Source organism: Cebus imitator, unplaced genomic scaffold (genome assembly GCF_001604975.1).
Source record: "Cebus imitator isolate Cc_AM_T3 unplaced genomic scaffold, Cebus_imitator-1.0 Scaffold642, whole genome shotgun sequence".
NCBI classification, from domain to species: domain Eukaryota; kingdom Metazoa; phylum Chordata; class Mammalia; order Primates; family Cebidae; genus Cebus; species Cebus imitator.
In genome coordinates, this window is record NW_016107957.1 from 769,220 (window position 1) to 795,885 (window position 26,666).

At 37.8% G+C, this 26,666-nt stretch overlaps 1 protein-coding gene across 8 annotated transcripts in view; it reads left to right on the forward strand.

Annotated features, from left to right (window-relative positions):
• LOC108295491 (utrophin) overlaps window positions 1–25,281 on the forward strand; it is a 308,974-nt gene extending 283,693 nt beyond the window's left edge. For 7 of the 8 annotated variants that reach the window (XM_017517718.2, XM_017517721.2, XM_017517719.2 and 4 more), the window contains 3 exons: window positions 1,367–1,572; window positions 4,175–4,329; window positions 24,294–25,280. In XM_017517718.2, the coding sequence (XP_017373207.1) occupies window positions 1,367–1,572; window positions 4,175–4,329; window positions 24,294–24,573 (641 nt within the window). In that variant the 3' untranslated portion in view covers window positions 24,574–25,280. Of the gene's footprint in view, window positions 1–1,366; window positions 1,573–4,174; window positions 4,330–24,293 lie in introns of all 8 variants that reach the window. The other variant, XM_017517722.2, reaches the window with a different exon arrangement.
• Window positions 25,282–26,666: the final 1,385 nt, after the last annotated feature.

Below are 26,666 nucleotides of genomic sequence, written 5' to 3' on the forward strand. Positions count from 1 at the left end.
GCCCACCTTGGCCTTCCAAAGTGCTGGGATTACAGGTGTGAGCCACTGTACCTGGCCAGTTGACAGCTTTTATGGTTTACTATAACCATATATTATCCCAAGAACTTTGCCAGAGTGTTTCATGGTAACTCAGCTGGAGTGTTATCTTGTAGGTATGTTCTTCATGGGCCTCGTACTTAACTATAGCCTTTCTGTTTGTCTGACATCCAGAACATCTTCCAGGAGTATGGTTTTAATGTTCTACCTACTTATTATCAGCAGGTTTCTGCAGATATGCTGAATTATCATTTATTAGTACTTCAGTTCAAGATTATGAACTGACTCTGAAGTGATTAATAAAAAATTTAAGTTTCCAGCTGGGCATATGGCTCATGCCTGTAATCCCAGCACTTTGGGAGGCTGAGGTGGGCAGATCAGAAGGTCAGGAGTTCGAGACCAGCCTGGCCAACATGGTGAAACCCCATGTCTCCTAAAAATACAAAATTAGCTCAGTGTGTTGGCGGCACGCACATGTAGCCCCAGCTACTCAAGAGGCTGAGGCAGGAGAATCGCTTATACCTGAGATAGTGCCACTGCACTCCTGGGCGATGGAGCGAGACTCTGTCTCAAAAAATAATAATAATAAGTTTCCCTAGATCTCTGTGTCCGTAACACCATGTTAAAAATAGAGAAAGGGGAAGAGAGGAAGCAAGAGGAGAAATAGAGAGCGAAGGTGATGGTGAGTGAAAGGACTCTAAAGAAACAAAGAGGAAGGACAAGAGCCAGTGTGAAATTTTTATGAAGAGTTGCTGGGTGCATAGTACTTGATTCTCTTTTACTTTTAGTGTTTCTCTTGAACCTGGACATATAAAATTCCTTTTAGAGAGGTTTCTTGCTACAACAAAATAGATGCAAAAAATATTCTTACACAGTTCATTTTCTTCTAAAATCAAGACTGCCTTAGAAAAACCTCCTTTGAGGGTAACAAGTGACTGTCTCTCTGTCTTAAAGTTCTGTCATGAAGCACTGTTAAAGCATACCTTCATCAAACCAGGTCTAGAAATACAAAATTAAATCAAAAATTATTTTCTTCATAATTTTGTGGCCATATCAGTTTATAATAGTAGTTATTTTATTGCAAGTTGTTTTGGAGCACTGAAAATAGAGTTCAAGTTTTCTTTTTTTTAAATCAAGCATGGCTTCAGAAATATATCAATTTTATAGGATGGCAGATGTGTATTAAAATTCCTTTAAAATGTATTAATCAACTTGGCCTTCTTTCTGTTTTCTGTTTATAGTCTTATTTATGATACAATTGATCTGGCATTTTTTCTTTCTCCTGAGAGTTACGTGTTGAGATTTTTTTTTTTTTTAATGCTACCCACAGTGGAAAAGGTCAAGAACCAGTGGGATGGCACCCAGCATGGTGTTGAGCTAAGACAGCAGCAGCTTGAGGACATGATTATTGACAGTCTTCAGTGGGATGACCATAGGGAGGAGACTGAGGAACTGATGAGAAAATATGAAGCTCGACTTTATATTCTTCAGCAAGCCCGACGGGATCCACTCACCAAACAAATTTCTGATAACCAAGTAAGACTCATCAGATATTTTATGGCAGTATTATTTTGTTGGATATACTGTTTTTTTTCTATTGTTCACTGTAATAATTCTCCTCCTCCTCCTCCTCCTTCTTCTCCTTCTTCTTTGACAGTTTCACTCTTGTTACTCAGGCTGGAGGGCAATGGTGCAACCTTGCCTCACTGCAACCTCCGCCTCTCAGGTTCAAGCGATTATCCTGTCTCAGCCTCCCAAGTAGCTGGGATTACAGACATGCGCCACTACACCCGGCTAATTTTGTATTTTTAGTAGAGAACAGGGTTTTCTCCATGTTGGTCAGGCTGGTCTCAAACTCCCGACCTCAGGTGATCTGCCTGCCTTGGCCTACCAAATTGCTGAGATCACAGGCATGAGCCACCACGCCAGGACCTGTTCACTGTAATTCTTAACAATAGGACCCTGTCATGGTGTTTTCCTAAGTTCCTAGAGTATATTGAAATTTATATGAAGAATTTGATCTGGAAGATTTTTTTTGAAAAATTTCTGGAGGCATAACAAGTGAAAATGTACATGTCTCCTAGATTTATAGCTCACTGACTTTCTGCAAGTGAAACACACCCACAAATCAGCATCTAGAAAGAGAACATTTTCAAGATTCCAGGAACCTCTTTTGCTCCCTTCTATACTGTATTAGTCTGTTCTCATGTTGCTATAAATAACTACCTGAGACTGGGTAATTGATGAAGAAAAGAGATTTAACTGACTCACAGTTCTGCAGACTTAACAGGAAGCATGACTGAGAGGTGTCAGGAAACTTAAAATCATGGCAGAAGGCAAAGGGGAAGCTGGCACCTTCTTCACTAGGCAGCAAGACAGAGAGGGATAGAGCAAAGGGGGAAGTGATTGATTTTTATTGATTGATTGATTGATTGGAGACATTGTCTTGCTTTGTCGCTCAGGCTGGAGTTCAGTAGAGCAGTCTCGGCTCATTGCAACCCCCACCTCTTGGGTTCAAGTGATTCTTGCCTCAACCTCCCAAGTAGCTGGGATGACAGGCATGCACCACCATACCCAGCTAAATTTTGTATTTTTTGTAGAGACAGGCTTCTACCATGTTGCCCAGGCTGATCTCCAACTCCTGAGCTCAAGTAATCTGCTCGCCTCAACCTCCAAGTGTCACAAACTTTTAAACCATCTGATCTCGTGAGAACTCATTCACTATCACAGGAACAGCAAGGGGGAATATCACCTCCCACCAGACCCCTCCAATTGGACATGAGGCTTGGCTGGGGACACAAATCCAAACCATATTACTTACATACTTATTTATCCTGAAGTTTATTTTTATTAATAAAATATTCTGAGACTTTCATTTGAGGGCTACTGTAGTGTACAAATCAGATGTAGTTACTTTTGATATCTTTTACTAAGTAAAAATTAGTTACTTTTAATATCTTTTTACCCAAACTCTTTTATCAATTTCATAATAGCAAGTATCTTTTTCTGTCATCAGTTCGGTTATAGAGTTGATAATATTGAACAACTGTAGTATTTTTAAAAGTGCTTTTAATATTCTCTCTGTAATTATAAAATATTCTTGAATTGGAGATTTTGGTTGTGAGGTTATAGTTTGGTATAACAGTTATTTACCCTCAGCTAGCCTAAGACAAGTGTATATTTGTAAAAAATTTAAGAGACTATATGTAGAAAACAATTGAAAATGTAGAAGTTTGTTTTTATTCTCCACAAATGCAGACTTTCCTTGGTTATAATTTTAAAAGCAAATGGCTAGTTAATATGCGTTTCTGGATCATTCTCTGTGTTAGGGATACCTGCTGATGGTTTCCACCAAGTGACTCTCAAGTAATAGTGAAGCTCCTGCCCCTTAACTAAAGAAATGCAATTAAAAGTGATGTCAGTGTTTCAGTCATCATAGGATAACATTCTTTTCTAATCAGCAGCGTGGTTCTTTTCTTCTGAAACTTTAGGGTGATTTGAATTTCCCAAATGCTACAGAAAGCATTATATTAAAAGTTTCAGTTGTCATTTAGATTTCATGGCGACAGTCTTGATCTAGAGACTCTCGGAGGCTGAAAACCTGTGTCAAAGAACAAGGGCCAGTGCACAAATTCTGCATCAGTTTGAGTATTTAGGCAAACTCTCAGTAAACCTTGGTTGGCAGTTTGATCCATTCAAGATTACATTTATCTTTGTAAACACACCCTGGGATCCAGGGGCAAAACAAAAAGACGTCCATGTTGTTGATCATTCACGTTTCTCCCAGGCATGTATGCAAGAACTCTCTCTCTCCTTTATAATGCATATCCCTGTAAGGATCAGAAGTACAGCAGAAGGAATGAAAAATGCAAATGGTTGGAGGAAGGAAAATATCACAAAAAGAAAAAGATAATAATCTTGTAATATTATCGTCTGTGTACCTGACCACTCTCTTAACATGTTTCTTTGTATTTCTACTAATTTTGGTTTAAGCTTACATATAAGAAAGAGTTTGTCCCCAGTCATTCATCTTTTGATATCTGTATCTAAAACATGTCCAAATCTTCGTACTATTGTTTTGATTATACTAATTACTGAGTGACCAAGTCTAACAAATAGACCTGCACTTGCACCTCAGATACTGCTTCAAGAACTGGGTCCTGGCGATGGTGTCATCATGGCATTCGATAATGTCCTGCAGAAACTGCTGGAGGACTATGGGAGTGATGACACAAGGAATGTGAAAGAAACCACAGAGTACTTAAAGACATCGTGGATCAATCTCAAACAAAGGTGAGTCTGAAGCCCTGGCAGGTGAATGTACATCGTCAGGTTGAGAATTTGATTGCTTTGGCTTCCTTATGAAAACCTGCCAAACATGTGGCTGCTGCAAGTACATTTTATTATTATGTTTTTTTTATACTGTGACATGCTGAGTTAGTATTATCATACTTTGTACAGAATATATGTTTATATCATATGTATTTGGATTTTTACAATGGAGTTTTTTTTTTTTTAATAAGCCTAAACCTTGCCAATGATTACGTGTTCTGATTGTCTTACCCTCTCAGTATTACCTAGAATACACTTTGCAGTACTCTGATGGTGAGGAGGGCAGGTGTTTACAGATGCATCAGGGTAAGAGTATCCCTAAAGGCAATTGTAATGGTGTGCTATTTGGTTGCGGCATCCTAAGTTGAAGACCAGACACACAAGGATCCAACACTAGATACCTGAAATAATCTATGTGCATTTAGGATTTCAGTTAATTTACTATCTTTTCTCCCATTACTTTGTCTAGTCAGAGTATCTGGAACAGCCCAAAATAGAATATGTGTTTACAAGAGAATTTTCTGTCACTCGAACACCTAGAATCTGAGAAACTATAAACAATGATTAGCATCTTTTTAAGATTGCATATTTATATTCCATCGTTAGTAGAAAAAGATGTTTACTTCCTGCATATAGTACTGGGAATGCCTGTGTTTAAGTGAAATTGCACACATCTTTTTCTACTAAAATGCAACTGTCTGAAAACTAATTTCGTATCAAAACACGTCTGTTTTGCCATGAATAAAATGGGGTATTAGAGACCTTTATATTCCTGTTAATAAAGTATGGCCAAACATTTAATAACATTTTGACAGGGAGAAGTTTTGTACATTTCCAGAATGTTATTTTTAGTTAGAATCTCGAAAGCTCTGAAAACTCAAAGAAGAGAATTATGGGGCAGAATGTGAAGTTGAATGTGTTGTTAGATATACCTAGGATACTGGAGAAGATAAGATTGGGTTAGCAAATACAAAACTTCGCAGGTGGTCATAAATCGTTCTACTCTAAGGACACATGCACATGAATGTTTATTGCAGCACTGTTTACAATAGCAAAGACCTGGAACCAACCCAAATGCCCATGGATGATAGACTGGACAGGGAAAATGTGGTACATATACACCATGGAATATTATGCAGCCATCAAAAATGATGAGTTCGTGTCCTTTGTAGGGACATGGATGAACCTGGAAACCATCATTCTCAGCAAACTGACACAAAAGCAGAAAATCAAACTTTTCTCTTTTATTGTAATAGATTATTTGGATATAGTAAGGATATCATAACTAAGGTGGGGAAGAAGGTGAATTAAGAAGCCGGGCGCGGTGGCTCACGCTTGTAATCCCAGCACTTTGGGAGGCCGAGGCGGGTGGATCACGAGGTCAAGAGATCAAGACCATCCTGGTCAACATGGTGAAACCCCGTCTCTACTAAAAATACAAAAAATTAGCTGGGCATGGTGGCGCGTGCCTGTAGTCCCAGCTACTCGGGAGGCTGAGGCAGGAGAATTGCCTGAACCCAGGAGGCGGAGGTTGCGGTGAGCCGAGATCGCGCCATTGCACTCCAGCCTGGGTAACAAGAGCGAAACTCCGTCTCAAAAAAAAAAAAAAAAAAAAAAAAAAGAAGAACTTCAACCTTAAGAGATACGGTCCTTAAATATACTTTCTCTTTGTGTTTCCAGAGTTCCATGTATGAGAATTAGGACTTTGTTTTTGCTGTAAACAATACCAGAAAAATTGATCCCTTAGGAATGTGTGGCCTGCTTTATTTAGCACCTCCAATTCTTTCTTTTTTGCTTTTACTTTGTAAATATTTTAAGACAGCCTACAGCAGTAGTTGGATTAGATGGAAGAGGCAGTTAAAAATGAGTTATATTGCAAGGTGATTTTTCATTTATCATAGCTAAGGCAAACATGCTGTTCCAGTTCCTTTGTAGTTACAAGTGGATGTCCTTGTTCTGTTTACTCTCTGCATTTTGGGAGGGGAAATAAGTAATTATATTAATATTTAGACATGATTTAGGTATAGTGTTATCTATAAAGCAGGGAAAACAGAACAAAATTGGCTCATGGGATCCCTTCATGAATGACAACTAGGGCTTCTGTATATAAAGAGAGTTTTCCCTTTTAAACACAGTGAAAAAATATTGTAAATATTTACAATTTTTAACTGTTTTAAATGAACTTCTTTGTAGAATGCGTTAATCTTTCTTTGCCTTCTTAAAGTTTGTGAATGTGTATTTAACTTTTTTTTTTGAATTCTTGGTGTTACTGCTGCGAAGATAGAATTAAGGAACTTGAACGGATTTACAGTTCTTCTGAACCAGTGTTTCTCAACCTGTTTTTACATTATCACTTCCCTAAGGAGCCTTTGTAGACCCATCTCCCCCATGAAATTTTAATACCATGATACACTGTGTACTGTATGGTTATACTTTATACATAAAAAGAGTACATTTTTTTCACCCTCCTTCTGAAAAGAAATAACCATTTATTACTTCTGTTGAGAATACATGGTCTAATCTAATGTTCTCAGGCTCAGAGAAGTTAAATGATGTGCAAAGTCATGGAGCACAGTCAGGATGATATTTCTCTATACTAAATGGTAATGCTCTTCATGCTCTGAGTTCTGAAGAATTGGCAGTAAATTCATTCAGGCGGCTATACTTTGTGAGATTTCGGGCTTTGTTTTGTGCATGTAAATTTTGAGTACTGATTCATTATCAGGCACGGTACTAAGCTCTTCACACACATCCTTTCATTTAATCTTCACCACAACCACAGGAGAGAGGCGTCATTTTTATTAGCCCTGTGTTGATGAATAAACTGAAGTACAGAGAAGTTAAGGAACGACTCAAGATCACACAGCTTATAATGGCAGTCCTGGGACTGGAATTCAAACTTGACTGGCAAGTCAGGCTCTTACCGTCTCTAAAAACAGTTCCATTTTTTCTTCTTTGAATCAGACTGTCAGCCGTTGCTGACATTCTTGGTGCCTGCTTTGTGTACCGCCTCTCAATTCAATCTGTAATTCCGTTTACTGATTCTTATCTGTGTTGAGTTTAGAAGCCAGATCAGATGAAAGATATGGGGGCCTTTTTTTATGAATAATGTAATGCACTCCAGCACGTGGCCATCACACCCCTCTAATGGCTGCTGAGAGGCATTTTTACCATTGCTGCCCTCTTGTCTTCTAACCTATTTTGTCTATGTGTCATTGTCAGCCAAATTTTGAGGGGTGAAGGGTTGTTAGACTTGCACATGGAATACTGTTAGTGCAGCATAATGTGTGAAGTTTAATATCAGCTTTCAAAGGAAATGTTTTGTATGAATTGCAGTTAGCCTAAATAATATGGCTATTCACAATTTTAGGTCCACAATCTCTTATCTGCAATGCCAAAATCTAAAAACAGCTCAGATAACAGAAAGCTTTGAATTACCATGGGGCTGTTTATTAAAGTCTTTATTTATTCTGGTTAGTATGAATAGCCTTGTTCCTTGCAGCAGAAATATTAATGTGTTTGATTGCTTCCCCAGACCCTGCTCAGGGGTTGTAGTTAATATAGTTACTTTCATATTAGTTTTCTAATGTACAAAGAAATCTTAATTTGAAACACAACTGAGCCCTGATTTTTTTGGATTCTTTGAACAGCAGGCTGTTTCTGATGTTTCTAACTAATCTATATATTCTGACCACTACTATTTTTTTACTTACAACTTTTTTTTCCTTCCATCTCTTAATGCTAATTAACAAATTTTCTAGTGCCAGTTGAGATAGTGATTGTTGAAAGGTTTTTATAGTACAGTTAGTGTGGATGCCTGATTTGGGTCTGAAAGGCTATTTTACCTGTATATATTTTGGCATTCTAGGACTAAAATAACATTTTGTGTGTGTATGTATACACACACACACACACACGATGCATGTATATACACATGTATAACTGTATGTATAGATGTGTTTGATTCCACATGCATGCATATACAGGCATATATATATACCTGTATGTGCTGAAGTATTATAAAGGAAATGAGACAGTATAACTGTGTGCTATAAACAATTTCTTAGAAATCACTAATTACTCTGTCTTTTTCTCCTTGTCCTTATCCCATGAAGTCGTTTTACCGTGCCTCTGTTAAGGTATTTCTAGGTTTGTACAGGCAGAACAGAAAGCACAGTGTGTATGGTATTGGGCAATCCTTGGTTAAAAGCCCAACTTACGTACTTACCTTCTGTGTGAACCTGTAGCAAGTTAACTCGCTGGGTCTCCATTTCCTTGATTCTAAAGTGGAGAACATGTCTAATATATAGGGTTGTTGTAAGATCAAAATTTATGTATAAAAGTTCTTGGTAGGTGGTTTACGCTCAATGAAAAGTAGCCCAAACTGTCGTCATCTGCTCTTTCATATAATGTCTTTCTAATAAATCCAGTGCCTTTAGTCAAATGCACAGTACTTTCTGTGGTTAAATTAGCAGAATGTTGAGTCAGTATCAGTTGTCTGTCTATAGTCATTTTGAACTCTACTTTAATTAATGATAAAATACTTGATTGTCTGCTTTTCTGAGTGCAGAATAGATATTCTAAATCTTTATTAAGATGAAATTTCTTGAAAATGCAGTTTCCTTGGTTTGCAGAATTATCACAGTTGCTGAATTTACCTTGCATTTAAGTGTTTTATGCAAAGCAAAAAATAACCATCCTGGGAAGAGAAGGTACAGAATTTAAAAAAGACATAATTATTTATTTTTATAAGATAATTTTTATTTTATTTAAGTTCCAGGACACATGTGCAGGACATGCAAGTTTGTTACATAGGTAAATGTGTGCCGGGGTGGTTTGCTGCATCTGTCAACCCATTACCTGGGTAATAAACCCAGCGTGCATAGCTATATATCCTGATGCTCGCCCTCCTCCTGGCCCCTGCCTACAGGCCCCAGTGTTTGTTGTTCCCCTCCCTGTGCCCATGTGTTCTCATTGTTCAGCTCCCACTTATAAGTGAGAACATGCAGTGTTTGGTTTTCTGTTCCTGTGTTAGTTTGCTGAGGATAATAGCTTCCAGTTCCATCCATGTCCCTGCAAAGGACATGATCTCATTCCTTTTTATGGTTGCAGGGTATTCCATGGTATATATATACCACATTTTCTTTATCCAGTCCATCATTGATACGTATTTGGGTTGATTCCATGTTTTTGCTGTTGTGAAGAGTGCTGCAATGAACATACATGTACATGTAGCTTTATAATAGAATGATTTATATTCCTGTCGGTATATACCCAGTAATGAGATTGGTGGGTTGAATGGTAATTCTGTTGTTAGGTCTTTGAGGAATCGTCATACTGTCATCCACAATGGCTGAATTAATTTACATTCCCACCAACAGCATAAAAGCATTCCTATTTATCCACAGCCTCACCAGCATCTGTTGTTTCCAGATTTTTAAATAATTGTCATTCTGACTGGCGTGAGATGGTATCTCATTGTGGTTTTGATTTGCATTTCTCTAATGCTCAGTGGTGTTGAGCTTTTTTTTCATATGTTTGTTGCATAGATGTCCTCTTTTGGGAAGTGTCTGTTCATAAGACACAGTTATTTAATGTGAGAAGCACAAGTACAGATTTATCCCGTAAGGAAATTTTATTTTCTTCTTTTGACGTGGTATTATCTTTCTCATTAATGTTTATTAACTCATTAATAATGGCCAGCGAGACATGTGGAATGTATATAGTTTTCAAAAGTTTATTTAAATATCACGTACACTACGGACTGAATTTGTGACTATTCTGAAAACAGATTAGTTTCCAAAAATTTAATTTTGATTGATTTTCCAATTAATTTTGTTGTATATTTGGAAAGTTCTATCTGTTATTACTTTTTCAGTAATGATGTTTATTGTCCCTGTAGATTACTAAAAATGAAGCTTTTTTTCAGCATTTATTCTTTGTTCAATTTGGTCAATTCCTTTTAACAGTGATCAGTAAAACATACACATATTGGGATTGTTTCTTAAGGCCTGATATCAGCCAGACTCAGCCTTCAAGCTTCTAAAATGAATGCTGTAGCAGCTGTCATTCCCAAATCAATGGGCTTAGGTGAAGAGTAGAGATAGTCTTATCCTTCTAGCAAGTCCACCAGTATGAGGTTTGGAGATTTGGGTCATTCAATTTGATTTATCTTCTCGGAAGCTTACTTCTTTCCCTGAAAATCACCTTTATTTTTCAACTTGTTTTGTTTATTTTCTTTGCTAGCATTTGATTTTCAGTTTTCCCTTCCAAGCTTGGAATAAAACTGGCCAAAAAGAGAAGCATAAAAATTATAGTCTTCTATATTTTCCTCTTCTGTTATGTTTTTTTAATATTTCAAGTATCATTTTATTGCTCTTTTTTAGAAAAAAAATCAGCAACAATGTCTTTGTGGTGAATGCCTATGAATGCTAATGCTTTCATTTTATAAATATCAAACTCAAGCATAACAGATATTTTGTCAGCAAATTTAGCTCCATATCAAACAAAGAGCCATTGCCCACAGAAACAATGCTCACAGTCTTTATTTGGTTTTCATTTGTTCCTTTTTCCATTAATTGATCAACTAGTTAAACAAGTATTTATTTAGCTTTCTATTTGTCAAGCTGTGTGACCAGCCCTAAGGATTCAACCATAAATACACCTTGTTCCTGCTCCTAGGAAGCTTACATTGATTGCATAGTGGGAGCCTCGCCATGTATGTAAGTGGTAAATAAGAAAATAACACATAATTATAGGAGATTGTTCTGGAGGCAAGAGAAATTAAAGAGGTGCTATGTAAGAGAGGGACTTAACTAACAAAAATTTAGAAAGCATAACTTGTTGGCATTTGAGCTGGTTCTGAAGGTTAAGAAGGAACCATCTGAAGAAAATTACAGCGTGAACAGCAAATATAAAAGTCATGAGACGGGAAAGAGCACAGAATGTGATTGAAATATAATGAATAAGATGGTTAGAGCTCGAGATGTGGTAGGAGGGGAAGGCAGAGGCCAGATCATCCTGAACTTTGTAAGACATGGTGTATTAGTCTGTTTTCATGCTGCCCAAGACTGGATAAGGAAAGAGGTTTAATTGACTTACAGGTCATCATGGCTGGGGAGACCTCAGGAACCTTACAATCATGGTGGAAGGTGAAGGGGAAGCAAGGCACCTTCTTCATAAGGTGACAGGGAGAGAATTGCCAAATAAAGGGGGAGGAGCCCCTTATAAACTATCAGATCTTGTGGAAAACTCACTCATTATCATGAGAACAATGTGGAAGAAACCACCCCATGATCCAATTATGTCCACCTCGTCTCTCCCTTGACACATGGGGATATGGGGGTGATAATTCAAGATGAGATTTGGGTGGGGATACAAAGCCTAACCATATCACATGGGAAGGAGTTTGGATATTAGAAGTATAATAGAAAGTTATTGGAATTGTTACGGAAGGGAGCGACACTGTCTAATGTGTGTATACTAAAATTTATTCTCTCTGGCTCTGATGTGGAGAATAGGTTGCTAGTGGATATAGCAGAATAATTGGGAAAACCAGGAAGGAAGTGATGGCTGTGTTCCAGCTGGGACATGGCCGTCCCCGTGGCTATTGTACGCCAGCAATGATGGACAGAAGATGGTACTTTTGTGATATGCTTTGGAAATAGAAGACACATTTTTGTGGATTAGATATATGCCTTAAGGGCTTGGAAACAATCAAAGATGGCATTTTATAAAAGGATGAGTGGTGGCACCATTCACCAAATTGGGAAAGTATGTGGGAGTTTGGGAGAACAAAAATTGCAAGTTGGGTTTTGACAAGTTTGAGACATCTGTTAGATATCTAAGTATATAGGTTAAATAGCCAATTATGTATGTAAATCTGGAACTCAAATGTTCTGGACTTCAGATATGAATTGGGAGTTCTCAGAATTCACACTGGAGGTTGAACATGTGGGACTGGATGAGATCACCAGGGAGGGAGTGAAGATGAAGAAGAGAAGGGCATGCCTGAGTCCATAAAGACTCAGGTTTGGTGATTGAGCAAAAATGGAGGAATGAGCAGAAGGGACTCAAAAAATGTCCAGTGAAGTGGAAAATAAACTCCAGATTTGTCATGTTCAGAAGTGGAGGGAGGAGAATATCTCTTAGAGGAAATGGAGAGAGAAGATTATTTCTAAGAAAGAATGATCTACTGGGTTGAATTGAGCTGAATAATCAAGTAAGATGACACAGCACACGATTTTGGGAATTCCACAGCTTGGATATTCCTGGTGATTTTGGAAAGAGCAGTTTGGAGGAAGTAATGAGGCTAGAAGCTAGAGAGTGAGATGAAGGTGAAGAAGTAGTAATAGTTTGTGGAAACAACTTTAGAGAAGTTTGTGTGAAGGGGGACAGAGAGATTGGGTAATACTTAGTGTGGGGGCTGTAGGGTAAAGAGAGTCGATTGACTTTTCTCTTAAAGTGGAATGTAGTAAAACATGTTTGTGTGCTTATGAGAATGACCCAGTAGATGACAGACTGGTGATTAAACACAGAGGGGACTAAAGAAAGAGGACGGGAAGGCTTTGAGAAGATAAGATAGTGAGATTTAGAGAAGTGGGTTTAGGAAGAACTGGCATGCATTTTTCATTATGACCAGAAAAGGCAGTGAGAAGATGAGCTTAGATGTATGTGACTAGACCATTAGTAGTGGAAGATGAAAGAGTCTCCATGCAAGAACTGAACTTTATGATTCATCAGGCACATTGTCAGTGAGGTTGGAGGTAGGACTAAGAGAAGTTGGGAGAGAGAGGATTGAGGGTAAGGTCAGATCTTTGTGAGTGGGATGGAGAGTTTCCTAGGGGAACTTTATGGTGTTGCTAGGCAGTAATGTGTGCTTATTTGTGGTTTATTTTACTAAATGTATAGAAAGGTAGCCCTGTTGAACTATCCTTTAATAGCATTCATCTACTCAATGAGGCAATGAAGAGGAATGCAGATGGAAGTGGGAGAAAGATGGAACAGGAAAGAGTAAGATCTTTGGAAATGAGAAGAGAACAGGATTGCCTCTGCTCCATAATGGTGTCTAATGTGTCTCTTTCTCTGCGTGGTGCAGTCCCTCACTAGGGCTACGGCTTGGCAAACAGGGCTTCAGTTGGATTTCAAGCTTCGCTTCCCATTGAGGCAGAGGTCAACCTTTATAAATATATGCAGTGCCCCTGAACCTGAAGCTCCATGTAGGAACATAGTGGATATATGTGTTGTGCTTTCCACAGCAGGATTTTGCCTGAAAGATGGGTGAACCATAACCTGGAGGTAGCAGCAGAGAGGAGGGAGGACCCTTATTCCAACTCTTCAAACTGAGGCATGAAGGATCTGAGAGAAAAAGGAAAAAACTTCATGAAAAGTTTCCAGGGGACCCAAGGCAGTGGCTCATGTCTGTAATTCAGCACTTTGTTAGGCTGAGGCAGGTGGATCACTTGAGTCCAGGAGTTCCAGACCAGCCTGGGCAATATGGCAAAATCTCATCTCTACAAAAAATGCAAAAATTAGCTAGGCGTGGTGACACGTGCCTGTGGTCCCAGCTGCTAGTGAGGCTGAGGTGATAGGTTTGATTGAGCCTGGGAGGTTGAGGTTGCAGTGAGCTGTGACCATGCCACTGCACCCCAGCCTGGACGATAGAACCATACTCTGGAAAAACAAACTTTCAGAGGAAATAATGGTCCTATGGAAGCTTGTTTCAGTGAAGACAAAAAGGGATTGGTCTGAGGAGATGAAAAGTACAGTGGAGTCTGCTGATCCTAGAATAGAAGCGCTGTAGGGCATGGTGAAGGGTTGCGGGAGTATGTTGGAGCAGACTGGAAAAGGTACTGGAGCTATGGTTCAATATTGGTTGACTAATGAAGACCAGATATCTGGTAATGACTTAGCTAAAGGGGGAATAAGATGTGGTGAGGGAAATCCTTTCAAGGAAATAGCTCTGTGGTCTTGACTATTTATTTCCTGACAATTGCAGCCCCAGGAGAGATGCTCCTTTGGGTTCACAAGGCTGTGGGCAGGGATTATGGGATAGCAGCAAGGAGTTGTGGTGGGGTGTTAATGGGGCCTGGCAGCTTAGGACAGGGTCTCCTTGAGTCCCATGAAGTGAATTTGCAAATGTCATGGTGACAACCTATCCTCTACATAACTCTTCGTTTCAACTGCATTTTTTCCGACAGTATGCTTTAATGTATTTTCCAGTTTATTTAAAAGAACAAAATTACCTTGTGAAGGTACTCATTGAAAAGCTTAAAGAATTGTTTCACTGTAAGTTTTCTACCTGCCACTCAAACTACTGATGCTCCTGTTTTTCATTCTAAAAGAGATAAATGTATTTAAGTCTTATATTAATGTAAAGGACACCTTTTAAGCTCACCAAAATTTGGCAACACACTTCGATGGGTTTCCTAAGATGCTCTTTTCCATTAAACTCTTCAAAAAGAGAGCCATGTCTACTCATGTTCAGATACCCTTTTGACCAATTGTAAGCAAATGTACAATTAATATATCTTGTAGCTTAAAATATCAGGTACTATTTAACATCTTTAAAATAACATTTTAAAAAGGGAGTTATGTGGCTGGTCATGTTTTATTATGTTATGAATAATGTCTATAGGCTATAGAGTATCATAGCTGCTTTTATTACAAAAATGTCTTTAAAAAGCTATACATTTACATTTAAAAATATATGTACTTCCCTCTAATGTAAACTATTATAAATCTGTCACTGTGGATGTCCTTAAATCTTTTATGGGAAGCTATTTATATTTTTAGTCCATGTCATATCTTGCAGTAAAGACTTTTATATTCTGTCACTTCTGTTTGAAGTAAAAAAATTTATTTCTGCCAATGTTAACCCTCTAAACTTAAAATGTTCTACCTTTAGATTTTTAGCCTATCAGTGTTCTTTGTGATTTGTAGATTTAACAAAAGATTTTTTTAAAACTTTCTTTGCCTTTGTCTTCTAGCCACAACTTCCTAAGCTTAAGATCGTTTTTTTTTTCCTATAACAGTATTCTTTCCCCTGTATTATCTTGTTACTTTTCTCAATACAGTCAGAACTGCCAAATATAAAGTCTACATTAAGAATCAAAGACAAATGCAATTTCAGTGCTGGGTGTGATTTTGGAAATCTTCCACGTTAATGCTTCCCAACCTTTTTTGGGATCAGCACACTGCTCATCTATTCCCGTCAGTCACCTTTCATTTACATGCAGCAATTGTTAATGAAGCTGAATTTGAAGCTAGGGATGGAGATGAGTGTAGAGGAATGCTTCCTGTAGGTTTTGTAATTTCTGTGATGGATTATATAGTTTTAAAAGGATCTCTGGGGATTTTGAAATGGGTCATTTACTGATCCAGTACAAGCCCCTTATTTTAAGAATGAAAAAAATAAATTGGAGATTAGAACCCTAAAACATACAGCTAGTAAATTGTGGAGGTGATAGAATTAGGTTGCTTTCTTCTGAGAGCAATGTACAAATGGCATTAATGGTAGTTTATTAGCCTGTGTAATAAAGTATGAATACATGTTCCTGAGACTCTAATTTCAGTGGTTTTATTGACTTATGATATTATAATAAATCATGTGAAATTCCTTGAGAAGGGATAAAAGATCTTGTAATATTGAATATACCATACTCTAGCTTAGGAGCTAATATTCAAAGATAAGAAAAATAAACTGGAGGTGGAGGAAACAACTGAACTATAGTTTATTAGAAATTTTATATAAATTACATTAATTTCAAAAATCAGAATATAAATTAACATGTATAAACTATGATTTTAAATTTGAACATGTATATTCATTATAAAAATATGAAGACCATTGGGACTGCTATAAGTAGGGTTTGGCTTTTAGTATGGTCATTATTTTTAGTAGTTAAGTTTATGACAAAAATTTGATGCCAGCTATATGTGCGTCGAAAAAATTCCAGGACACCTATCATTAAATTGCACATTTGCATGCAATAAGCAAAATTAATTTCCTAGTATTTCACCAAATTCATACATGAGGTTAGGGAAAATATTTATTAAGTATTCACTCTGTATTGATACATTTATATGTGTATATCTCATTTTCTCCTTATAATATTGCTGCAATATGGAGATGTTTTTCCTATTGCTGTATTAGTTTATTCAATTAATACTTGTTGAGTTGCTACTGTATGTAGGTCCTGGTCCTACCAGGTGCATTGATGAGCAACAGCTTCAAACAGACAAGAAAACAATTGCTTACAGTCATAATCAGAGATACAATGAAGAAGGCAAAAAAGTGTCCCCCAAAGAGATTATTCTAGATTGTCTGGGTGAGCCCCATCTCATCCCAGTAGTCCTTAAAAGTGGAGGAGGTAGCAGAAGAGCGGGTCAGAGAGATGTGATGTGAGGACTTCACCTGCTGTTGCTGGATTTGAAGGTGAAGGAAATGGCTACGAGTCAAGGAATGTGGCAGCCTCTAGAAGCCGGAAAACAAGAGGAACCAGATTCACCCCTAGACTCTCCAGAAATAGGTGTAGCCCTGCTGATAACTTGATTTTAGCCTAGTGGAGACCTGTCTTGAACACTGACCTTCAAAACTGTAAGATAATAAACTTGTGTTACTTTAGGCCACACAGTCTGTGGTCATTTATAATAGCAGCAATGAAACACCAACAGCCATGGTAGGGGAAACTGTGGGATGCCTTAGGAAAGGCACCATGGTTTTGGAAAGCATTTGCACCCGGGTCTGGAGGGCCAGTAGAAGTTAACCAGGTGGAATGGGGAAAATTAGTGCAGGCTGGAGGTGGGAGGCAGGAGGATATTTAAGGTTACAAAAAGTAAAAGATAAAGTTCTGGATGTGACAGAGACAGTGACCTCTTGGAGGATTAATAATTGGTTCATTGGCCTGGCATGGTGGCTCACGCCTGTAATCTAGCACTTTGGGAGGCTGAAGCTGGTGGATCACCTGAGGTCAGGAGTCTGAGACCAGCTTGACCAACCTGGAGAAACCTTGTCTCTGCTAAAAATACAAAAAAAAAATTAGCAGGGCGTGGTGGTGCACGTCTGTAATCCCAGCTACTTGGGAGGCTGAGGCAGGCAAATTGCTTGAACATGGGAGGTGGAGGTTGTGGTGAGCCGAGATCCCTCCATTGCACTCCAGCCTGGGCAACAAGAGCTAAACTCCGTCTCAAAATAATAATAATAACAATTAGTTCATTTTTGTAGATAAATAATGTATGAAGCATGGAGTGGGAAAATGCTTTCTGCGGGGGTGAGCCAGAGTCCGATCATGGAAAACTGTGTATCAGGCAGAGTTTAGGAATGATGAAAACAGTTCTTGCTCAAGCACTCGTGGCTAGTGAGTAATGGAGCCTTGTCTACCTTCATCCAAAATTCATATTCTTTTGCTTATACAATCAACAAAGTTGACATCAAAGTTTCCTAGAAAGTGAATATTTTAAAATAGTATCTCTTTTCCCACTGATGATCAATAGATAATTTGTCAATAGATGCTCTAGCCTCTGGATTGAGACTGTTCCACTTGTCATCGAAGTGTGCTCCTGGAATTGCTCTGCCCAGTGGAGTACTGTCTGAGGCCAAATGCTCATGTCCTCTTAGCTCAGTTTTCCTTTGAAGTGTGAGCTTAGGTTGTCTACCTCCCCTCCTAGCCTGGCCCTTTATACTTGCTAGGTATCTAAATATCTCTCATATGAAGAGAATCCTCTGCGTTTACCATTTGTGTTCTTAGACATTTGTGTCCTTTTCCCTAGTCTGGGCATTCTCAGGATTTAATAGAATTAATCTGTAATGATCTCTTTTTACATTAGCTGTTGCCCTATACCCTATTATGTGCACATGAATATTCTTAAGTAATGAAAAAGAATTCTGATTATGGGAAATCAAGGTGTTCGACTTCATTAAATGTTTTAATGACTACATTTTATGTAGTGCATGTTCTTAAAAGAGAATCTCTTGTTCGTAGTGGATTAACTGCACATGTATACTCCTTTAATCTTTGTTTCCTAGTGGCTTTTTAGCACAGATTTCATTTGGTCATTCTTAATATTTCTGTTGATGTTTTAAAAATAGAAAATATGGGCAGGGCTTGGGGAAGGATAAAACACCACCAGCAACAACCACTCAAATTCTAGTGGGTAACTTCTAAATTTTAAAATTGAAAAAGTATTCACCTATGATTACAAAATAAACAACAACCATATGGCACTTGAAGGTTTATAACATAATATAGTTCTTCTCCCTCGACTCACCGCAGTTCCCTTCCTAGAGACAACTATTCTCTTTACCTTCTTCTTATATCATTTTTACATTTCCACATTCTAAATAAAATGAGTATACCATTATCTTTCAATTCTTCAGTATTAGACATTGTCTTTTGACATCATATTTTGGTAAATACATAGGAAGTTGCTTTGGGATGCTACTGTTCTTTTTCCTGCTTCATCGTTGTATTTTAGGTAAGTAAATATACAGTGTTGACATTATTATGCCTGTCTAAACATTATTACCAGCTGAAAACTGAGGTTTACTATAATTTTGTTTTCTCTGTGTTTATCTAAAATTAATAATTTCCTTATTTTTATATGCCTAGTTTTCTTTGCACCTACTGCAAATTCCTCCCACATTTTCTAGTGACCTGACAGTACAATTTTCCACAAAGCCAATCACATTAAGCAGGCTATCACTTCTAATATCATTCCTTGGTGACATCTCTTCTGGAGACATGCTTCCTAGGCCTGCTGCACAGCCATCATACTGGGTATTTGCATTGCTTTGCTCCTAGTTTAGAATCTTTATTTCTTGGATCTCATGGCTGTTTTGTGTTACTCATTTGCTTCTGCCTTTTTTTTTTTTTTTTTTTTTTTTTTTTTTTTTTTTATTTGCTTTCTTGTTTGGGGATGATTTCCACATTTGGTCTGAGTGTATCCTTTGTAAGTTTCATCACGTTAAAACAGGAATACTGAGTGGTGGCAATGCTGAAGACAGCCCTTACCTGCTCCAGTGTGGATTCACGCCCTCTTTTCTGTGATCTCCTCTCACCATTAACAGGAGAGTCCCTTTGCTTCTCCCTGGGTCGGATCTCTTCTTTACGTTTCTTATATCTTCCTCCTCCTTGATTGGCAAACTAAGTTCTGTGGGGGATATCTGGGAGCTTCTTGAAAAATGGTATGTAGGACCTATTTTTTATAATCAATTCGATTATTTTTATTATTTTAGTTTTTCAAATTTTTACTTTAAATTCTGGGATACATGTGCAGAACGTGCAGGTATACATGTGCTGTGGTGGTTTGCTGCACCTATCAACCCATGATCTAGGTTTTAAGCCCCTCATGCATTAGATATTTGTCCTAATGTTCTCCCTCCCCTTGCTCTCCATCCCTGACACGCCCTGGTATGTGATGTTCCCCTCCCTGTGTCCATGTGTTCTCGTTGTTTAACTCCCACTTAAGAGTGAGAACATGCGGTGTTTGGTTTTCTGTTCTTGTGTCAGTTTGCTGGGAATGATGGTTTCCAGCTTCATCCATGTTCCTGCAAAGGACTTGAACTCATTCTTCTTTATGGCTTCATAGTATTCCACGGTGTATATGTGGCACATTTTCCTTATCCAGCCTATCATTGATGGCATTTGGGTTGATTCCAAGTCTTTGCTATTGTGAACAGTGCTGCAATAAACATACATGTGCATGTGTCTCTAGAGTAGAATGATTTATAATCCTTTGGGTATATACCCAGTAATGGGATTGCGGGGTCAAGTGGTATTTCTGGTTTTAGCTCCTTGAGGAATTGCCCCACTGTCTTCCACAATGGTTGAACTAATTTATACTCCCACCAACAGTGTAAAAGCGTTCCTATTTCTCCACATTCTCTCCAGCATCTGTTGTTTCCTGACTTTTAATGATTGCCATTCTAACTAGCATGAAATTATATCTCATTGTGGTTTTGATTTGCATTTCTCTAATGACCAGTGATGATGAACTTGTTTTCATATGTTTGTTGGCTACATAAATGTCTTCTTTTGAGAAGTGTCTGTTCACATCCTTTGCCCAGTTTTTTATGTGCGCATGCCTGTAGTTCCAGTGCTTTGGGAGGCCAAGTTGGGCCAATCACTTGAGGTTAGGAGTTTGAGACCAGCCTGGTCAACATGGTGAAATCTCATCACTACTAAAAAAACTACAAAAATTAGCCAGGTGTTATGGCATGTGCTGATAATTCCAGCTACTCGGGAGGCTGAGGCAGGAGAATCACTTGAACTCAGGAGGTAGAAGTTGCAGTGAGCCAAGCTCATGCCACTGCACTCTAGCCCGGGTGACAGAGCAAGACTCTACCTCAAAAATAAAATAAAATAAAATAAAGCCATAATGTGGAAAGATTATCATTCTGTAAATACTTACAATAATATAAATAGGACTCAGGATATGGAAATATAACAAATTCTGCTGAAGGAGAGTTGATGATAGAATGGGTGGAAAGGTAAGAAAACTATATAATGTAGTTAGAATACAATTTGAAAGTGAAACAAGTTCATCATTCAAGGCCTTTTCCCAGGATCCATGTGATTAATTGTTGTTCGAAGAAGATTATTGATCTTTTATGAACTCATAACAAGGAAACCTAACTGGGATGGAATGTTCCGGAAAAGGTAGTCCTTAACCCTTAAAGCAGTGGTAGGATTGTAATAAATGGAGAGGTTCATCAGGTCATTTTTATATGGATATAACATTTTCATGTGGACACAATATTATGAATATTCTAGAGGTAAAGGAGCACACCACTATTACCTAAACAGACTATTGAAGCAAAGTAGGGGATAAAGTTGGGAAAGTAAACTGGGATCAATTATGGAGGAAATTAAATTCCAGGTGAGGCAATTTAAATTCTTTCTGCAGGTTAAGAAGTAAATGATAGGATGAAGTGATGACATTCCAGAAAGTCATATAAACAGAATCTTAGTATGTAGTCTTTTGTGTCTGGCTTCTTTGACTTAGCAGAATGCATGTGAGAATCCATGCATGTTGTTGCATGTATCAGTGGTTTGCTTATTTTTTTTGTGGAGTAGTATTCCATTGCATCACTGTAGCAAACTTTGTCTATCTGTATGTAATACCAGTTGATATTTGGATTGTTTTTAGTTTTTGGCCATTATCAATAAGGCCACAATAGACACTGGCATATAGATTTTATGTAGACACGTTTTTTGTTGTTGTTGTTTGTTTGCTTGTTTTTTGACAAGAGTCTTACTCTGTCACCCAGGCTGGAGTGCAGTGGCACAATCTTGGCTCACTGCAACCTCTGACTCCTGAGTTCAAGCAATTCTCATTGCCTCAGCCCCCTAAGTAGCTGAGATTACAGGCGTGCTCCACCACACCCAGCAAATTTTTGTATTTTTAGTGAAGAAGGGGTTTTACTATGTTGTCCAGGCTGGTCTCGAACTCCTGCCCTCGATTAATCTGCCTGCCTTGGCCTCCCAAAGTGCTAGGACTATAGGCATGATCCACTGTGCCCAGTCTAGATGTGTGTTTTTTTGTTTCTCATGGATAAATGCCTAGGGGTAAGATTGCTGAGTTGTATCACAAATTCGTGGTTAACTTTATAACAAACTGCCAGCTGTTTTTCAAAATGGCTGTCGTTTTACCTGCAATGTATGAGAATTGCAGTTACTCCACATTCCCACCAACCCTTGGTATAGTCATTTTCTTAAAGCCATTTTAACATGAAGCAATGTCTCTTTGTGGTTTGAATTTACATTTCTCTAATGATGAATGTGCTGAGCATGTTTTCATTTGCTTGCCATCTAAACATCTATGGTAATAGGTTTAAATCTTTTGCCCATTTTAAAAAAAGATATGTTAATAAAAGATACTGCATTGTTATAAAATCAAAAAATGCCACAAAGTACAAATAGGAAAGTAAACCAACTTAAGTCCCAGCGCCCAGAAATAACTGTTAGAATATTAAGTTAATATTCCAGACATTTCTTTCTCTAAGTATATATACAAATAGAAGGACAGATAGATGGATGCATGAGTAGATGGATAGTAGGTAATACATGTAAATAAAGTCTATTAGATACACTGGTTTTTACTCAGATACAATTTGTATATAGTAGTCCCTCTTATCCGTGGTTTTGCTTGCTGTGGTTTCAGTTACCTGTGGTATATACAAACATAAATCTTGAGGGAGAGGAAGATCACATTGACAGAAGTTTTACACAGCATATTGTTATGATTGTTCTATTTTATTATTAGTTATTATCATCAATGTCTTACTGTGCCTAATTTATAATGTAAAAGTAGGTGTGTACGTATGGGAAAAAACATGGTATATATAACATGGTATAGAGTTCTGTACTATTTGTGGTTTCAGGCATTCACTGGGGATCTTGAAATGTATCTCCTACAGATAAGGGAATTACAAAATTCACTGCTATATTAAGAAATTCACACTTTTAAAGTGTGCAACTCAGTGATTTTTAGTATATTCACCATGTTTGGCATTCATCACTACTCTTAATTTCAGAAAATTTGTCATCCTCCAAAGAACCCCCATACCATGAGTAAGTCAACCTCCATTGTCCTCCGCCATGCAGTTCTAGCCAACACGTCATCTGCTTTCTCTGTATGAATTTACCCATTTTGGAAATTTTTTGTAAATGGAAATTTCACCCTATGTGGCCTTTTGTGTCCACCTTCTTTCACTTAGCGTAATGTTTTCAAGGTTCATCCATGTCGTGCATGTGTCAGTACTTCATCCCCTTTTATGGGTGAATAATATTCTATGTATAGTTATAGTGTATTTTGTGCATTAATTTCTCTCTCAATTTAAGTTGATTCTACTACTTGGCCATTATAGATAATGCTGCTGTACAGAATTGTGTACAAGTTTTTGTGTGGAAATAAGTTTCCAGTTCTCTTGGATTGAAATAACCTAGGAGTGAAATTGTTGATACTAATTTTTAAAATTGAGTTGTTTTCTTATTAGAGAGCTATGAAGTATATAAAGTTTTAAATGTTGAATTTACAGGTGTGTGTATCTCTTAACTCGTATAACTGCAAGATAGCTCTGTGTTCTAATTTTGATGTAGATTTAATGAAGAGTTTATAGAAGCTCATTTGTCCAATGTGTTCTAAATATTACTAAATAAAACAATTTGTATTTATATGAATTGTTTAAAATATATAAAGTCAGCTGTTTCAGTTATTTTTATCTTAAATATTTCTTCAGATTTTATTTCTTCCTAGAATTCATTTAGTCACTGACTGTGTGAATATTTAATCCTTAAAAGAGTGGTAGGATTTAGTGACTGAACGAATACAATTGCCTTTTGTATTGACTTACAATATATGGTGGAATAATTTAATTTTCAATAATGAGATGTAAAATGTAGTTATAATTACTTTATGATATGGATCTGATTTTAAAATGTTTCTGGCTCTCCCTTTTTCACTGTTTTCACAATTCACCTGACCCCTCCACTAAGGATTATTCAAGACACATACAAATACATCTCCCAGTTACCTATGGTGACTTGAATAAAAGGTCTGAACCAGCCCCTAACACAGAGAGGGGATCTGGGACTGGTAAGCTCTGTGCTGTGTCCATGGTCAGTCATTTATCAAGGTTGCTGCTTTGTAAATGTAGCTACTTTTATGTTGTGTATAGTTTCTATCATTTTTCCATTGGATTTGAGTAAAGTTTTTTTTTTTTTTGGAAAGACCTTTCAGTTTCAGTTTTGCTATGAAAAAAGGGATTTTTGGGCCCTGAACACTGGCATGCTGGTGGCCTCAGGAAAAAAAAAAAAAAAAAAAAAAAGGTCCTTTGGGGCTACCTGTTAGATTTTTATTTAGAGGGTAGATGATGTGGAATGTCACACTGTAATGGAGCTGTGCTGTCATATTGTTACTTTCAGTGTTGCTGACAGACAGAATGCCTTGGAGGCTGAGTGGAAGATGGTGCAGGCCTCCCGCAGAGATCTGGAGAACTTCCTAAAGTGGATCCAAGAAGCAGAGACCACAGTGAATGTGCTTGCTGATGCCTCTCATCGGGAGAATGCCCTTCAGGACGGTGTCTTGGCCAGGGAGCTCAAACAGCAGATGCAGGTAAGTGCATGGGAAACTACACCAGTACTTGTGTTTCTCCTGTGCTCTTTTAATCCATCTGCATGCACATGTATTACCATTGAAAGATGAGGTCATCACCTTATTTTCTTACGAAATCCGTGCTCTCCTGTGAATGATTGGTTTCTGGAAATAAGCTCTATCAGGTATTTTTACTTAATGTTAGAGGGAAAAAACTCACCTTGTTTTATGGAAGTAATAGTTGTTTATTTAAAGTTAGAGGCTCACAGTGATTCTACTTTCTGTCATTTTAAGCCCTTTTATAGTTAGCTTTATTGAATCCTAAATTATAAGGGCATTTTCCCTTAATGTGAAGTTGTTTCTTTCCCCATTTGTTATACATACTTAATATAAAAGCTGCAAAGCTGTATAGCTTAATTTATAACTAAGAATATCAGGCTTGATGGTATTACTTTTATGTCATTACCTTGATAACTGTGATTGTATATGTAGTCTAAGGTTCAAATATTTCGTCTACACAAAATGTGCTAATATAAAACTTTTTATTTAAAAACCTTATGAGGACTCTTATGAAACACATCGGAATCTTTTTCTGCCTCCAGGTAGTTCTGCTTCAGTGCTCTTGAACCTTCCAGTTTCTCTGCATAGACTAACCTATTGTTGCGAACCATATAGGCCTTCTCACTTAGAACTTAGTTCAAAATCTGATTCAGGCCAAGTGTGGTGGCTCACCTCTATAATCCCAGCGCTTTGGGAGGCCAGTGTAGGTAGATCACCTGAGGTCGGGAATTGGAGACCAACCTGGCCAACACGGTGAAACCCTGTGTCTACTAAAAATACAAAAATTAACTGGGCGTGGTGGTGTACACCTGTAGTCCCAGCTATTCAGGAGGCTAAGGCATGAGAATCACTTGAACCCAGTAGGTGGAGGTTGCAGTGAGCCAAGATCTTACTACTACACTCCAGCCTGGGTGATAGAGCTTGACTCTGTCCCCTCCCTAAAAAACAAAACAAAAACCTTTTCAAAAGGGAAGTCTTGTTAACCGTAGTATTACATCTGATTACTTCTTTATACCATGCCGTGCTCACATTAGTTTGACAAGTATTATTTCTGACAAACTTGTGAACATGTGCTCGATTGTCTTTCGATGTTGTTGTTATTTTTGAGACAGAGTCTTGCTCTGTCACACAGGCTGGAGTGTAGTGGCATGATCTCGGCTTGCTACCAGCTCAGCCTCCTGGATTAAGCCATTCTCATCCCTCAACCTATCTGATGCCTGAGTAGCTGGGATTACAGGTGTGCTCCAGCACGCCCGGCTGGTTTTTGTATTTTTAGTAGAGTTGAGGTTTCACCACGTTGGCCAGGCTGGTCTTGAATTCTTGACCTCGAGTGATCCACCTGCCTCAGCCTCCTGAAGTGCTGAGATTACAGGCATGAGCCACCGCGCCCAGCCTCCATTGTCTTTTGATGCATGTCTCCATCTGTCCCACTTGATCTCATGGTTCTTCAAGGGTGAGACGATATTATCCATATTGTTGCCTACGCCGTGCTCTGTGTGCAAATCCTAAGTAAATACAGACTGCTGTCCTTGGACCTTGACTGACCATTATGAAATTGAGGATCAGTACCATTCTAAAATCTGTTCTTAGGAACTTTTTTCTCTTAAAACATCAAAAAGACCTTTTTTGTAAAATGTCAACAAATGTGTGGATCTGGATGAAGGATACAGTCTTTCTTTGAACTACTCTGATTCTTACAATTTGTCTTTAAGTTTGAAATTATATTTTCACTGAAAAGTTACACAATTTGAAAAACAGATCTTTTTGGAATGAGCTTATTTATAAATTGTTGCTGTACATGAAAACTCGTGGTGTTTTACTGTTGCATTCTTAAGATTCATTTAATGAAAATTTCTGTTTACATATATTGCTGCTTGTTTTTTATTCATTGCATAATACATTTGTGACTTGGTAATGTGTGTGACCAGGCAAGTATCAAAATTAAATCTGTTCCTCATCTCACCCTTTGGAGCCTCATGAGGTCACTATAAATGTTAATTGATAAAATACTCAGCCATCATCTGTGTTATAGGAGGTCATAGAGGACTCTAACTGTGGGTTGATGCTAGATTATTTATTTTTATGATTTAAACAACAGAAAGCCTGACCTACAAATGCTCAAGATAATTTATGCAATGGTGTTA